Source organism: Corvus cornix, chromosome 1A, assembly GCF_000738735.6.
Source record: "Corvus cornix cornix isolate S_Up_H32 chromosome 1A, ASM73873v5, whole genome shotgun sequence".
Taxonomy (NCBI): Eukaryota; Metazoa; Chordata; class Aves; order Passeriformes; family Corvidae; genus Corvus; species Corvus cornix.
The window spans coordinates 68795162-68812754 of NC_047057.1; the positions used below are offsets into that span (position 1 = coordinate 68795162).

At 41.6% G+C, this 17593-nt stretch overlaps 1 protein-coding gene across 3 annotated transcripts in view; it reads right to left on the reverse strand.

Annotated features, from left to right (window-relative positions):
- Positions 1–17593, reverse strand: part of PDE3A (phosphodiesterase 3A) — a 225792-nt gene that overhangs the window by 83053 nt on the left and 125146 nt on the right. For all 3 annotated transcript variants that reach the window (XM_039571105.1, XM_039571103.1, XM_039571106.1), the window contains exon 2: positions 1926–1976. In XM_039571105.1, coding sequence (XP_039427039.1) covers positions 1926–1976 — 51 coding nt within the window. The remainder of the gene's footprint in view (positions 1–1925; positions 1977–17593) is intronic.

Below are 17593 nucleotides of genomic sequence, written 5' to 3' on the forward strand. Positions count from 1 at the left end.
GCAGTCTCTTAAAAGTGGAGTGCAGTGATGGTCATGGTAGAAGTCATGAGCAAGTTAAATATTGTAAAGACAGCTTTTTACTTGTGCCATTTACATTCTATTGAATTGCAGATGCTTATCACGAGACAAACTCCTGCAAACAGAAATTCCCATAGGCCTCAGAGTATTTCATTTGACATCCATCGCTACCTGTAACTACAGCACTTTGCATTTAACTCCTACGTGCAGAAAAGGAACATGTTTTCCAAGTGGGCCATTAAGAAATATGACATGCACTTGTAGTAGCTTCCCCTCATGTTTCAACACATGCCATAGAAAACCTACTAGCTCTTAAAAAAACCCCACTGAATCAGAGCTTTTTTAATGAGTCTTGGTAGAATAACTTTATGAGTTCATATGTGGATTTTAGTTTTACATTATGGTAAACCAGTGATTCCACTTCCCCTTTTTTCTTTCTAGGTTTTAAGGTATTTAAGTATACCTAACACATCACTCACCTTAATTTTTCACCAAGATCTTATTTTCTACAATGGGTGCATTTTTTAAAAGACACAAACAGGCAACAATGCAACTGAATCACAAAAGGATAAAAAGAGTCTTTTCTATTACATGCAAAAATCAGAACCTCATATATTTCTCCTAACCTTTCAAGAAACTACTTAAATTAGGTTTAATACTCTTCCTATCTAGACAATTTTCAGAGTCATGTAAAAGAGAGGATCTAAAGCTACAGTGGAATAACTGAGGCACATTTTCTTCTTTCTACTGAAACTTTTCTTCCTTTTCTTCCTTGGTTTTTGTGTCTGGGCACTAGGATAGCACATGGTAATCAGAAAGCTTGGGTCATTTTGGGACTCTTCATCAGGAACTGTAGTGAGAGAACAGGGGGGAATGCCTTCAAACTGCCAGAGTGTAGGTTTAGAATGAATGTTAGGAAGAAATTCTGTCCTGTGAGGCTGGTGAGGCCCTGGCACAGGCTGCCCAGGGAAGTTGTGGCTGCCCCATCCCTGGAAGTGTCCAAGGCCAGCTTGGATGGGGCTCTGAACAACCTGGTCTAAAGGAAGGTGTCCCTGCCCATGGCAGGGGGGTGGAACAGGATGATCTTTAAGGCCCTTCGCAACCCAAACTGTTGTATGATTCTACAGTTTTCTTTCTCCACTTTATTACAGGACCTTTAACGCTTTTATGGCACATCTGGATTGTCATTTGTACAAAGTATCCATATGAAAACCCTTCACCTGAAGTAAAAGCAAGCCCAAAATGTGGAGCCCTAATAATGTATTTGTGTATTTTCAGCACTAGATAGGAAAGACTATTTTACGCAAGCAGGAAAATTCCTGAGCATCAATACTGGTAGCAATGTCTTGTTTGCAGCAATTGTAATTCTACAGATAATTTTAAAATGTATTGTGATACCATTAACACTACTGGCATAATTTCCTTCCAGTGACAGGTCAAGAGCAAACCAGTGGCTACACGTGGCTTTCCTGCACCTCCCCACATAGTTCTGACACCTTGGTCAACAATGAAAGGAGCCATGGTGAGAGGGCCATCGAAGTTTTACAAGTTTTTTGGGTTTAAAAAAAACCCAACCAAAACATACACATGTTATTTGAAATTGCATTCATTTGATGTCCTGATGAAGACGTGAGTAAGAAATGCTTTCTCCATACATCTAACCCATCTTTTTGCTACCCAAAAAACCTTTCTGTTGGATGACTCAGCTCTGTCTGGATCAACTGTTTGAATTACAGCTCAAAAACTATATTAATAAAAGCTGGAATGGTTTTACGCCTTTTTCCACTGCTCCAACCCTGCAAATATTAACAAAATTAACAACTTTGCCAATCTCAGATGGAAAACTTGCATGAATGCCTCAAATATAGCAAAAGCCAAAATCAAACACAAAATACTGAGCAACTGACCTGTGAGCCTCTGGGTCCTCGTTTGTGATCCCATTCAGAATGCCCCATGAGCTGAAAAACAAAGAAAAGCAGAGGTAAGGGATAAATTGCAGTCATTTGTTTTAATTGAAACATTCATGCTTTTATATCCATTACACATTTTCTTGCAAATAAACAGGTTTGCTTTTATGATTTATTTCACGCAGCTTTTAGCTTCATAATGAAGCCATGTAACATTGTACCTTTACATTCAGAACCCAAACACATCTAGCATCACAACTCTACTCATGCCAATAAAATTCCCACTGCCACAGATTCGGCTTAAGCCAAATGTTTAATAATGATCTGGCAAAAGGACAGCTGATACATCATCAACAAGGAGATGACCAAAAGCTGGGGACATTTGATTAAACAGCAATGTACATTTTTTTATCAGCCATGATAATTAGCAACAGCTTTAAATCTGTTTCACCGCTGAATTGTGGGGTTTTTTGTACTCAGGGATTCCTTCTGGGCATCATTTGCTCCTACACACACAAGCATAGCTTAATGCAAATATAAAAATATGTGAATGAAAGATAGGAGGGTTAATGTGACATGTAATGACTTACAGTCATGATCATTTTCTTGCTCATTTTTCCCAACATTCTTTCCCAAAGGAAATGCCTTCTCTCAGTTCAGAGGTAGGCAAGGAGATTTACAACCTACACTTATTGCAGAACATGCTTTCAAAACACTCATCCCAGGACAAGAGATTAAAATTACTTTGAAAAATGAGGAAATCCAAATGCATCTCCTATGATGAGACTTTTTTTCATATTCTCCATCAACTGTTCCTACTTATCCTTTCCTTTTCCAAGGGCCCCTTCTTTTTAAGTTACTACTTACAACTATCTACCTCTGTAGCTGGAGACAAACCACACATGCAGATAGGCACCAAAGATCACTAGTGCCACATCATTTTTCTACCTGATACAGCCTTGTGACTGGCCCCTTCATTTTACTGCAATTATTTCCTATTTTCCATATACTGTTGGTGGAAACACTGGCTGTGCTGCATTTCCCTATTTGTTCTCCATTACTGGATGAAGCACAGCTTTGATGTTTATGAAAGCTGGCCTCAGTAAATAACTGGTGTGCAAAAACTACGAAGAGATGCACCTACCGAAGGTTATGTGCTTCAAAGAGCCTCTGCCAGAACCCTTGTACCTGTCCTTCCTCTGTGGCTCCTGCCTCTCTGGACCAAAAAAACCTCTTCAGTTTTACTCTTTAGCCCCTGTGTCTTTGGAGGAATTAACTCCTGCTTTCTTAATTTACTTGGCTAAAAGAAAATTAATTTAGCTTGAGTCTGACCACCTGCGATTCCCAGCATGATTAAGGGCTGTCTCTACCTACAGGATCCTATCAGTGAAATTAGCACAAAAAGTAAGCCTCACAGTTAAGAAAAAAGGATTAATGTTACAGGCCTGGCTGTGGCCACGGTGGTTCTCCAGGCTTTACAGACACTTGGCAGCACACACCACACCTTCAAACCCAAGTGTAGCATAAGATCCTGCTGCCAGGTTTTTCATGCTCCTACCCTCACTGAATCCAAAGTTCACTGAAAAGTGAAAGGTTGCTTTATTACTACCACCAAAAATGAGAGGCGCAGTCACAAGTCAGGCTTGGAGTTACTGTTCCCATATGCAGGGATGCTCCCAGTCCAGCCAGTCCCAGGAAACCAGACTGATGTGTGCCAGGGTGGTTACTCATGATCACCACTAATCCTCACACCTAAATCAAGTCCTCTTAAACATTCATTCACCTCCAGGCATAGTTTGCTCATCCTGATCCTTATTCTTGCCTGGTGCTCCACATCTCCACAGAGAGTTTTCAGCCCCACAGCCTGCTCCTGCTCTGCTCCACCACTCCTCCACCTCCACAGCCTGCGGGTACCTTTTGTTTCCCCATCTCTAATCCTGCCCCTCCACCAGGTGTGGAGTGCAATCCTGGGGTGCTCCACAGACTGGATGTTGCAGCAGCAGCTAATGCTACAGTGAAAAGTCAGTCCAAAGGCTGTAACAACTCATCCTTGCTCCATTTCCCAGTGTCTTAACTACCAACATCACTTACAGAAGAGAAGCCAAAGTCACCAGTGAAGCAGTCACAAATTCTATGGAACCAACAGAGTGACCCCTTGCTTATTCTGTCACCATTTTATGAGCAAACTCCTCATAGCAAATTACACCCTCGTCCAATTAAATTTCTCTACAAAAGTGCATTGGTGGAATCAGCATGTTTGTATTTTTGCTGATAGATCCATTGTCCCCAGTGTAAAACAATGCCCACATTACTGTTTTGTCTCACTGTACCAGGATGTTCTGCTGAGTGACATGGACTGTGGCTGTCACCCAGTAAAATAGTGAGGTTGCTTTCAAGCATTACTGTCAAATCCATGACCTATGAAGCCAACCTTTTCCTCCCATTTTTATAAAATCTTACTGGCTTTAAAATGTATTTCTCCCTCATAATCTAAAAAACTGTGCTGATCTCATGCTACAACATTCTTGGCATATGGTGGTCCCGAGTAACAAAGGAGTGAAGGAATGAAAAATTAAATTAAAAGGATACCACACAAAAAGGCCTCAAGCTTTAAGACAGAAAGAGAAAAAACCCAGAGGTTATAACAAAATCTCTGCTGGGCCAGCATTCTACAGAGGGATGATCGCTTCAGTGTGACACCCTTTAGCTCAACAAACCACACTCTGCTCAATTACTTCTGAACCTGATTTTCTTTCCATGGACAGACAGTAAATGCTGGAGCATGATACCCAGAAAAGGAGGAAAGAAAGTATGCCTGAATTATTGGGCTAGGTGGAAATCATGATTTCCACAAGCTGAATAGAAATTAAAAGATGAAAAAACAGAATTAAAAGCAAAGACAAAACCCAAAACCAAACAAAACCCCACAAAAACAAACAAACAAAACCCCAAATCAAACAACAAACCAACTACACTCAGAAAAAACAGAGCATGTGCATAAATCCACTTGAGTGAGTCAACTTTCTAAAATAATGGAAAAAGAAAATAATATACTGTTTAATTGATGCATGCATGCAAATAGAGATGCTGACATAAAAATGCATTTGGAAGTAGGGGGATTTATGTTTATCACTAACAGATGGGTTTGCTCCAGATCCCACCACCTCCTCTGAAAGTTCTCTGGAATCAGTTTCGTCCAGAGTGATGATAAACAGCCTCAGAGCATCAAATTTATTATTCTTACTGACCAGGCAACTAAGGCTAAGTGTATTAAGGCTAAGCAGCAGAAAAGGAGGGATAAAACTGAAATCAAACTCCCACACAGCTTATATGCATGCAGTCTCTCTTGGAAGAAAAGGAGCTACTTTACATTTCATCTGAAACTGCTGGAAAACCATCTCTGACAGTTTTAATAGTTACAGATGAAAGCAGCTTTTAGCAACAAGAACAACTCTTGCATGTTCAGGAATGCACAAACACATGGGCTTCACTAAAACCAAGTGGTTCGTTCTACCCTAATAATTGACTTACAAGTCTCCAGGGAAAACGCTCCCCCATTCCATCTGAGGGTGAGGACTGTCAGTGGAAGAGGAGGCAGGAATGGAAAAGACCCCAATACCAAAATCCCAGTCACAGACAGAAAAAGAGAAGTGAAAGGGGTCGTGTCCTTTTGAAGATGTAGGGTGGTAGCCTATGCTCTAAATTCCAGGTTTTTGCTATAAACACCATGAAGTTTCTAGGCCTGTGGTTTTAAAACTTATGTTCACTAATGCAACAATACCTTCAAAGGAGTAAGGAATGGTATAAAGGACTGCCTACATTAGATATCTGAGATACCCATGTTGAAGTAGAACAAAGCTGTTTAAAAATTAGCATCTTCAGCCCTCGCCTCTCTAAATGCAGTTCTTCTCCTATACGGTTATTTAATTAAAGCCCCAGCAAACGGTTACATAAGGATTTCAACTTTCATTAACATTCATAAACCATAATTCTAAGCCTCCTTAGTATTAGAGAACTGCAGGAAAGTGTGACCCACACATTTTGTAGGAGATCTAAATAAATAAAAAGAGAGTAAAGAACGGCAATTTAAACCTTTCCAGCTGTTTATAAGTCCTGGTTTTCCCATATATAATTTTTTTCTCTCCTGGGGTTTTAATTTTGGCACCCTTGAAAGAGCAATACTGCTAACTATGCAATGGCTGGAAAGAAAAAAAAAACCGAGATAAAAAAGCCTCCAACAAAACCAACCAAAAAAACCAAACCCCAAAAAATGACTCAGAGAAATAGAAAACACATAATCTTATTATAAGGACCTCCTCAACTGGGCACAAGTCAGGAACAAAACCCAATATTTAAAATACAAGCAGCCCCATGTATACTCTTTGAAAGGGGAGGGAGTCCTCAGCAGCAGAATGCAACAGCATTTTGAAACCATATGGGCTCATTAAAGCAAATATGACACTCAGCACAGTTTCATTAGAGGGAATGAGCAGATCTTTTCCCTGTAAGTACTTAAGAGGACCAATGAAATAGTTATATTTAGTGTTTAATAAAAGCCTTTAAATCAATTCAAAGTCTATTCTAATTCTATTCAGATTACAGTCTATTACGCGGCAATTATTTTTGACACATATTTACAAATATGCAACACTTTTACTGTTATAAAAACAATTCGATGGTGATGACAAAAGTGAGCTAAATCAGCCAGTAGTCACCAAAGACAATAAATGGGATTCAAAAAGACTGCAACAGGATCACATAGCCCAAATGCACATGAGGACCTTTCCCCAGCTCACTGGCTCCTTCCCTTGGATTTCAAGAATTCAGAGTGTGGCTGGATACCTCATTTCCATTATAGTGAACATAAAAGTGTCCTGCTTTCTCTAGTGAAAGGTGAACACAAGGCAAAGCACAGGAATGTGAGAGAAATTGCTCCGCTGCCCCATCTGTGATTGAGAGCCAAACACTTGCATCCAGAATTCCCTGTGGAACTGGCTGTGATACATGAGAGAGGGTGGCCTGAGCTCTCCCAAACATCTGAGAACCTGCAAAAATACCTTTTTGCCACTCCTGCAAGAATTTAGAGAATTTAGTAGTGGTAAAAATGAATTACCACTGAGATTAAGAGAAGTTTTGGCTGGGCGGTAGCCAGCAGCTTTAAGAGTTGTTTACATGTGGGAATCAGCACCCAGAAGAGCAAGATAGAAGTATCCAATCAGGCTGGCACCTGGTTTCAACCTTCACCAAAATAGCAGAGCTTCTGTTTAAACATGAGCATAACATCTTCCCTCTTTGGAAGAGATTTAGTTGAATGGGCATGTTGAGGATGTGAAACAGTGTCTCACTGTTGACTTCTTTGACACTGCCTCCTTACAGCCTGTGCTGAATGGGGCACAGTATGATCCATATTCTCTGACTGAATGGGTATTAGCCATGCTCCAGTCAGGATCATATTTCCACTGGTAATAAGAAACTGTTTGTTACCAGCATGTAGGCACAAAATGTTCCCGATAAGTTCCTTTTTTGGTAACAAAAAAAAAAAAAAAAAAAAAAAAAGAAAAGCACAAATTATTTCCTTGATTACATATTAGAGGAAACATTTATTTTTGCAAACATGCAGGAGTCAGGTCACACAGAAACTAACAGGGTGTTTTTGCACATGCTATTTTGAGTAGGATTCCTTCTATCCGATAGACTGTTCCCTGCATTTTCATGGTAATCAAGATAAATGAGATGATTTACTGACTTGATTGATTTAGGGAGGGGAATTTTGGTGTGGACACCATCAGCAAGAGTAGCTAAGCAGTCTGGGAATCTCAGTCTGGCTGCTGAGATGCACCACTGCCAGATCCTGATAATGTAACAGGGGAGCAACTGCTGCTCTGACCACCTTCTCCACCAAATGGCAGAACTGCACCTTGCCCTGAGGGCATCCAAAGTGTCAGAGATGCTTTCCCTGCTGTGTGCTGAGAGTGATCACACACAGGCATGTGTAGGCTATGACACACACAGACAGCAAAGGGCTCCAGTATTTGGAAAAACAATCCCTTTTCCATAACCCCTGGCCAACTCCCAGGGTCAGCACAAAGCACAAGATGTCAGAGCTGCGCTGTTCAGCCAGATGTGTGAGCTGCATGCTCCTGTCATCACAGCCACTGTGGAGAGGAAACTCTCCACCCAAATGCTCCCAACGTTTTGGAGCCCTGCAAATCACCAAGGTCAACCTCAGTTCCAAGACTGGTTAAAAAAACCCAAACAAAACCCCCTAACAAAATAATTCACCACAACAAACCAACCAAATTAATAAATTGGGGGTGAGCATTTAAGAGCCATTCAGCTGCTTCCTTGTCAAAGACATTGTTTCAAAGGTTTCTGGGCTGCTGGACAGCAGCTGGAAGCAGAGATAAGCTTTTTAAACCAAAGCAGAGGCAGAAATGCTTTGGAACTTGGCATTGCTCTGAACTGGAGGCAGGGGCAGCGAGGTCCAGTGATGGGTCTGAAGAGGAGTTGCAGTGAATGGTTTCCCTGCAGGATGAGCCCCATGTGGGGACAGAGTTAAGCCCTCTGAAGTTGCTACCCTGGGGAAGCTGGAAGTCCTGGAGGGAGCTGCCTCCTTCAATCCCTCTCAGAACCTGGCTGGGAGGTCAAGCAATGAACCACAGCACTGCCAGAGGTGACACAGAACAGTTCTGTATCAGGCAGATACTCTGCTGAGACAGTGAGCAGGACAATGAGCCACTGCAGCAGCAGGGGATGGAGAACAAATAGGGCAGTTGGTGAAGCCAAGGGCTGAGGAGCGGTAAATGGGCATGGCAGCAGAGAGCACAACCCAAAAGGCACCAGCAGTGACTGTCCCGCAGGCACGGCGCGAAGAAACTGTCCCGAGCACTTAACCAGGGACTCAGCTCCAAAGGAATGAGATCATATCTGGCACGGGGAGAGACAGCAAGAGACTACATTTTGGAGGACTTTCTCGTGGCAGCATATGACCTTTTTGCTCCAGACAATAAACTGCATCTGACTTCCTCAGGGATCCTGGCTTCCTCACGGGGTGGCAGGGGACACAAAGACAAATGACACAGCAAACTGGCAGCTACTGTGCCCCTAGCTCCACTGCACCCCTGAAAATGAGCAGGTTTAACTTCAGAGAATGTGAAGCTACTGGGAAATAAGAAAAAAAACCGTAGGTGGGAAAAAGAAAAGGCACAGGAATATCCACCTCCACACCCTGTATCTGGTTTTATACAAATCTTTGTCACAACTACTTAAACAGACGACAGTAGTAAAACAAATCCATGCATGTTTCTATTATTTTCACTCCTACCATTGAATTTCTCAGGTCCCCATTAATCTTTCACACATCAAGGAGGATTTTAAACAACAGGTTTGGGAGGCAGAGCTGTAGTAAAATAGAGAAAAGACCTGATTTTGAGCGGCATGGGGGGTAGGAAGGAGGAGGTGGTGGTGGTTGGGTTTTTGCCCCTTTTTTATTTTGGTTTTTTTTTTTTGTAAGCAATTCTTATTCTTCAGTGATCCTCAAGGATGGATGCCACACAGAGTTACTTGCAGATATAAAGCAGATTTTTTAACAAAGGCTTCCTAAATTAATACTCTTAATCTGGATATTTAATTCCAGAATAAATGAGTAAAACAATTAAACTGATCATAAAGAGATTTCTTATCCCCTTGAACTGATCTGTTAGATAAATAATGGGCATATCAATCTGGTAGACTAGTAATCCACAAACAAAAGTGTTCACCAAATTTTCCATATACCCATTTTCCCATTCTGAGCATAGTCATGAAAACCAAAGCCTTAGAGAAAAATATCCATACTGGCTAAGATAAAAACTGTAGGCACAGCTACTCTGATATCCTCCCACCTTAGCCACAGCCATAATTTACAAACAGTCACTTAGAAAAGAAGATTCCTTAGTATGGGAATGTCAGGGCAACACAGCAACATCAAGACTCCTAAATATAACAGCAAGTTAACAAAAGAACGGAAGTAGATTGCTAAAAAGGAGAAAATTACTATTTAAACATTGCTTGCTATTCACAGTGCACACATGAAGCTCCTGGATTTCAAAGCTACACAGTCAAGTCCACCCCAGTGCAATTACGTTCCTAGAAAAAGACAGAAAGCTTATTTGCTTTTTTTTTCCATTGGGAATCATTAACTGTGCATTAAGAATCCCATTCACAGTACCAAGCCTGCACAGGCTTGATAAACTAGACAGCTACTGCAGCAGACAGAGTCAGCATAATCTGAAATCATGTTGAGGTATCTAAAATATTTTTTTCTTTTGTTAAGGGGTCTAAAGACTTCTACAAAACAATCTGCTCTGAAATGTATGTTCCCAATACTATTCTCTCTTCAGTGCACAGTTTTTCTCTCCCTTTTTATCTTTTCAGAGATCCTAATGTCACACAGGTTTCATCTGCACTTTGTGTTGCTAACACAAATCTCAAAGGTGATGTGTACCCTTTCGGGCTAGATACCAGTGCACAGGAGGGTCTCTGCTTCCAAAGAAATGTCTTGAAGATACAGGGAATGTCTTTTTGCACAGCAATCAAAACCCACTGGAAAAGAAGGTAAACATTTCAGGGATTTTTCAGTCAAGCTCTGATTCAGCTGGATCACCCTCAATATGAACACAGATCATGACTGCTCATATGGAAGGCAAGTTAGTCCAATGAGTTTAGGAAGTGCATTATTCAAAGAGCTGACCAATCTCTGGTAGTTTACATAAAAATGGGAATTTTCCAATTTGAGTCCCAGTGGATAAGAGTCTACCTCACAGCTAAAAATTAACAACCCAAACAAAATCCCAGAACATCATCAAATTGACATCCTTACTGGCAGTCTCAGCAGAAAAAAGCCCTCAGGACTGAGTAAGCATGGAGGTTTCACCAGATATTTAACCTTTGGAAGTGGTTCCAGTGCAAGGGAACCGAGCCACGGCAGCAGGGACAGGGACATGTGTGACTTGCTCGTGTCCCCTCTGTACTTCCCTCATGCACACAAGGTCGGTTGGTGTTTTGTCACAGCTGTCAACTCAAACCAGAGCACTTACAAAAAGGAAGAGGGTAGAGAGTAAGAGAGAAAACATCCTAACTCCAAGTGCTTGGTCAGAGAAATCAAAGGTGGCAGTGCCACTGCCCCCTCAAACTGTAAGCAGCAGAATCCAGCAGTTTGACCAAATCACATCTCTTGTGATACCATAAGCACTTACTGAAAAGAAAAAGCCCAACTTTGCTTATGGTAATAGGGCAACTTAGTGTCCCTCTGGGGTGAAATGCAAAACACGGTGACAACAGGAATTGGTCCCTGGTAAGGCCAAAACAGAAGGTGGCAGAAAGCCAGAAATGTAATACTTACAGTTTCAGCAGCTCCTTTTCCTGAAATGCATTAATGGTAGCACTGAGGGATAGCTGTGATGCAGCAATGAAAATTCTAAGCTAAAGAGAGTTTGGCCTCCCACAAAGCAGACTGACCCACAGGGCCTTCTCCCACCCTGACAGCAGCACTGAGTCTGGCCAGGTGAAGCCTCAGCTTCCAGGGTTTGCCTGGAAAAGAAAAAAGCATTGCTCTGCCAAGGGCTGTTTCAGCCTGACACCCACACAAACAAGCCACTTCTTTCATTAACACACCATTTTCCTGGTTTTGAGGTTTCACAAAGCAGAAGAATAGCACTGACATTTCAACAGCTAGATCCCAGCTAGCAAATGTCCTAAAATTACTCTGTAGAGTCTGGTAGCTTACTAAAAAACCTCAATGTCAAAACTCAAAGTACATTCAGTTTAAATACACCCTTGGGGGGATTTTATACTGACTACTTTCTATTTCAGACTATTCACTTTAAGCTCAACCAGCAATGCTTCATCACTCATCCAGGAAAACTCCCCTCTCCGCCACCCAATCTCAATCAACCTGCCAAATTAATTATCACCCTGCATTTGTCTATTGCTAAGAGGAGGGAAAAAAGCAAATAGATGAACCTAGCAGTGACCCGAGCAAAAACAAACCCTCTGAAACAGAACTAATTAAATCAGTTCAGTGATCTTCTTCCAGCACAACACATTTCACCCACTCCATCCCCAAGCAGCCCAGTTCTTCCATCTCCTCCAACTGTCCTCGGCAGGGTGCTCACATGGGTCTCAGATGTCTCTCCAGCAGCAAACCAGGGATCTTTTCTACTCATCCTTGCAACCGCATCATTTAAAATAAAGGAAAAAAGCCAACTGTCACACAGAAAATTCACGATAATTTCCCACTGACATTTACATGCAAATTCCTGGCCACAGAATATGTGTTTCAGCCAGATAGCAGTAGGATTTGATTACCTACCTCAAATTTATGGGACCACAGGCACCAAACTTTGGTGCTCTGCTGGCTCTACAGAATGAGCAGAGCTCAGAGCACTGTCAGAGCAGGGCTTCACTTTTAATACCCCAGTCAGGCCTTACAGCAGAGCAGAGAAATTGCAGAATTTGTGGGTTTTAAATCAATGCCATGAGTCAGACACCAAACCTTGTGCTAAGTGCATTCCCAACCTAGCAAGTCCATGTGCATGCACAGCCATAGCACTGATGACCCTGCTGACTCAAAAGGTCCTTGCTCAAGGAAATAAGCTTTAGGTTCTCCCGTCCTACCATTTTAAGTGACAGTCCAGTTGAAATGCATGCAAAAACACATCTGGGGCATAAATTTTCCCACTGCTGGAATTGGCACCAATTTCCTTGGGGTCATGCTGTCAGACACTGCGTGACACCCTGTGCCAGCTGACCACATCACGCCTGTGCAGTGGGAATCTCTTAAGCTGTAGGACCACGGTAGAAACACCAGCCTCTCCTCTTTCAGTGCACTTCACTTTCCATCACTCTTCTCTTTCTGTAGAACACATTCAGAGCAAGAGCAGAACAGGGCAAGGCAACTCAAACAGGGCACGAAACGCCAGGTGACAGCCCCACCTGGGGAATTAAAAAGACACCGAAGTGAGACTGCCCTTGACTGCGGAGTTGGAATATCACGTCAATCTCACCTTGCTTTTCTCCCTAAAGAGAGAGAACATGGTCTGTGCTTTCTTGGACAGGAGGCACGTCACAAATAGATATCAGCACTGAAATCTGGATGCCTGCATGGGATCCCTGTCGAGTCAGGTAGAGCTTCAGATGCAGGAGCCCTGACAGTGCCCTCTCCCATAACGGAGCGCAGGAAAAGCACAGCAACACACAGAGGCAGGACTCTGAGTCATCTCTAGGTAGGTGCCTACACAGGCAACGGTTTGTCATTCGCACCCATCTGCTGCTCCAAATCACACACACATGCTGTCACATGTGCTTTTCCCCATCTGGATTGCAGAGATGCTGGATATAAACAGGCAAAAGCCAGGAAGATGAATACCAGGCTTGTGCTGTACAAGTGGGAATTGTCAGGCACCTTCATCCACCCTTAACAGGAGCGATTTCAGTGGAGGTTTCTAGAAGCTGAAGTAAAGACAGATTTTTCACAATGGCTGCAGGTTTTTCCATGATTTGAAATACTGCCTTTCAAACCAGTCTGACTCTTAATGAGTTTTGCTTCTCAGGTTTTATTTTTAAATAAAACCATGTATGTTTTCTTAGAGGGATATCATAAAATACATTCTCCTGCAACATTGTCTGCCAACATTTCATTCCATGTGGTTCACCCAAGTCCTATTTCCATCATATTTCCATAGTGTCACAGCACTGCTAACAGCAAAAGCAGAGCCCACCAAAGGTGCAGTCTCTACCATGGTGTAAAGGATGCACAGAATATACGATATTCGGGGGGGTCATGGTGCAAATGGGTGTACCAGGAGGCATTTCAGAGTGAGAAGGAGAAAGGCAGAGCAGGACAGAGGGGAAAAGAGCCCTTTCTGGAAGGACTGACCTCAAAGGAGAGACACGCAGCTGACCCTCTGTTTCAAGCCCCTAGTTTTGGTTCAGTTAAACTAAATGACGTGAAAACTGATGAAATGTTCTTTGCTGGAAGAATATCCCATATTGGAAATATATGTGGACTAATTTGCCTTCCAGAAACAGGGTTCAACAAAATAAAGTACCATTTCTGGGGTAAAAAAAAAAAAAAGGAAAAAGTTGTGTGACAAAAAGGCCCATCTATTAAAACCAGAAAACTTTGAAATTTGTTTGTCTTCTTTTATATGCGCAACTACTTGGCCCTCCACCATTGGTCCTTTTTTTCCCCCCAGAATTTTATTACTTCAGTGATCTAGCTTTGCATGCTGCTGAAATATACTTTTAATGCAAGCCTCATCAATAAAAGCAGTGTTTCCTCTTCTTATTGAAAAGCTGTCCAGCACTGCCTCAGAAACAAGAGCTTTCCTTCTATTAATCTCATTACAGTGTCTTCAGTCCCTTCATTTTGTTGCTGAAAAAGTAATTTAAGTTCCTTTTTCCTGTGTCCCAAATACTTTTCCTTTCATCTTCTTATGTTCAGTTTGTGCAAAAAAGCTATTTTGATTCAGCAGAAGTATTATTTTACTAGAAATATAGTGCTTTACCCTAACCAGGAGGGTCCACATTGAAACATGTTTATACTTCTGTCAAAACAAACAGAAAAAAAAAAGGGGGGGAGAGAGGGGGAAGCTTTGCTCAGTGCTAAGTGGCTGTGCAGATCTGGTTTTCTGACGATGAAAAAGGAGCTCTCCAGATGTGTATTGATTACAGATTCAATCCTGAGCCCCTAATGCTAACAACATTTTCATCAATTCAGCGTGGCCTGGAGGTTGTCCTTTGTTTTTCCTCCTGTGCCTGGGAACCAGCCTGGCCTTCCGGGAGCCATGGTTAAACACAATTAGTCTGCGTCTTTGTAAGATGGCTTTGAGTCTCTCCCTGCTATTATCTGTCAGCTGCAAATCAGAGAAATCTTAGTAGCAGCCACTTCTAAAGCATTTCCAGGCCACCATACAAATTTGTTAACTCAGACAGAACCTTCCTGAGGAAAAAAAAAATTATTTATCTCCATTTCACAGATGGAGAATTGAGGCATTTACCCAGCACAGTACTGCAAATCTGGGAATAGAAACTAAATATCTTCAGTTCATGGGATCAGACCATAGGCTTTGTTTCAATCAACTATTTATGTCCAAGTTCTTCTTTTGGGAGATTCAAGGGTATACACCAGGGAACAGAATTATTCTTATTTTTGGCTGCCAGGAGATCTTATCACTCTTTCTGAAAAGGAACTGTTCAGCCCTCTAAATATCAGAAGGAGGATGGCTTCACGTACCAACAACCTTCCTTTTTATGAAAGCACATTTTAAGAAAGTGAAACAGGAAAGAAAGAAAAACCCAAAGGATAAAAAAATACAGTTTTTCCCCCATATCTGGGCTGAACTCAGGCGTCTTTCCTCAGTTAGAAGGACTTCAGCTAGAGAAGGTAACTTGAGCAAAGTCAAAAACTTTACAGTTGTGCCTCAGACCTGGGCTGAACTTTCCCCAAGCTTTCAAGACATTGAATCCACTTCAGCTCTGCCCATGGATGCAGAGATGAGCAGAGACAGGAAGAGATAAAGAGCCAAAATGCCAGGAGAGAAAGCATTCTCACAAAGCGTTCTGATTTACTGAGGTGTGTGAAACAACTCTCACACGAAAGTTTTCATGACAAGAGCTCCATTTTCTCTCTTCCACTTTCAATTTTTCCATGCAATTCTTTTTTTCAGAAAGAGAAATCATAGATAATTACAGCTTACCTACTTTATTAGTATAAAGACCCATATTCCACAAGCATGTTGCCAGGAGATAAGCAGCTGCATTCTGAACATTGAGTGCCTGTGTGCCTTGGGGCCTCTCAATAGGTCCCTTTATGAAGACAAAGACTCCTTGAAGGAAAACCAGGGCCACCGACAACTCTGGTTCAGGCAAGGGCGACAGAGGCTGAGAAACAGATGCTTTATGAGCTTGGGAGAACTACAGAAGAGGAAGAAAAATAACTTCCCTTTCTTATACCTAAATATAGAACATAAAAATGTATATATCCTAAATAGTTTTCCTAACCTTACACTTTTCTTCCCACACATCCGCCCTGTTCCCCCCAAACACACACAGTGTGGCCCTGCAACCAGCGTTTTCATTTGTTTTCAGGCAAAGACAGTTCATGGTAAAACACCTGCAGTGCCTTAAGAGAAAGTCAGGTGGATCAAGGAGCTGCTTACATGCTCAGTTCTCATCAAGGAGCCACACGAAGGTGAGTATTCCCAGTGGAGACTTCTCAGTGGCAGTCTGGAGTGTGACATCGAGGAAGAGATGACCAAAGAGGGGGAGAAAGAGTTCCCAGTTGCTTGTAATGCCAGATTTTGTTGGCTCTATGACTAAAAAGTGGCGTCCAGCCTCCACATGCATAATGCCACCCGCATTTTCCACAATATTAAATACACAGGATGGAGAAAAAAGTGTACGGAAATGCAGGTAGTGCCCACACTGATAACTACTGATAAGCTCAAAACATTTGGAATCTCTAAAGACAACAGCACTAAATCCTCTTACTGTAGCTTACAGAAGACACAGCTGGTTGCTTTCTGCAGCTGTAAAAATTACAGCATTTCAAAGCTTGCTTAGAATTTCACTTCCTGGAATCTGATTCATAGAAAAATAAAATAAAACTTCAAAATTATTAGGGAAAAAAAAAAAAGAAAAAAGAAAAGAAAAAAGAAACTACATTTCCTCTAAGAGAGAAAGAAGGATTTTAACTACTAGGACTGCAAAGAGGGGAAAAAAATAAATACAAGGACTGAAAATGGAGTATTCATGGCTGATCTGTGGTCTGCTGCCTCTGCATTGGTGGGAAACCTGCTGAAGGGTAAACCTCAGCTCTGCCTGGTATCAAAAGCCAGAAGAGTAGATATGGTAAAACATAACAAACAAGCTGCATCCTTCCACTCTGTCAGGAGGATGGGCAGGACAGAACAAAATGCCAGAACTGAAGCAAGCTAATGCTAAAAATAACTTTATCTCTCCTTCTTTATCTCAAGGGCCAAATTATCTCAGTTCTACTTGAGAAGACCAGGCAATGCCAGCATCAGGAAGGTCAGAAGGCATGTGAAAATTTACCCAGTAGCTTATCCACTGCCTAAATATCTGCTATTGCAACAGTACAGAATAGCACAAGAATTCCTACTGTCTTACAGCACAAATATATGCCAAGTCTTTATTTGAAGAGCATGAGTTAAAAATGCACTTTGGATACTACAGATTTAATGTCCTCACATCCTAATACACAAGACTTTTTGGGTTTTTTTTTAAATGAAATAGCCTTCTGGTTATTTATTAAAAAACTGCTTTGTGATTATTATGAAGTATCTTGTAGAGGTACAGACTAATTCCTCATCCCCAGAATGCAAAGAGCACCTGCATATAAGCAAATAACACAACCAGTTGACTTGACTGGAAGAGTTAAACCTGGATTTCTTCAAAACTCAAATGCTTCACAAACTGAATTAGCTAGAGATTTTGGTTTTGATACAAGTACTGGAAGGGAAAAAGAGGATATTTATGAGACATAAAAACATCCTTTTTTGATATTTCAAAGTCTAGGACAACAGCATATGAGTTTTCTTTTACTACAGAGTGTTGAAATTAAAATTTGAAAGGAAAAAAGCCCCAAAACCCAGGGAAAAAACCCC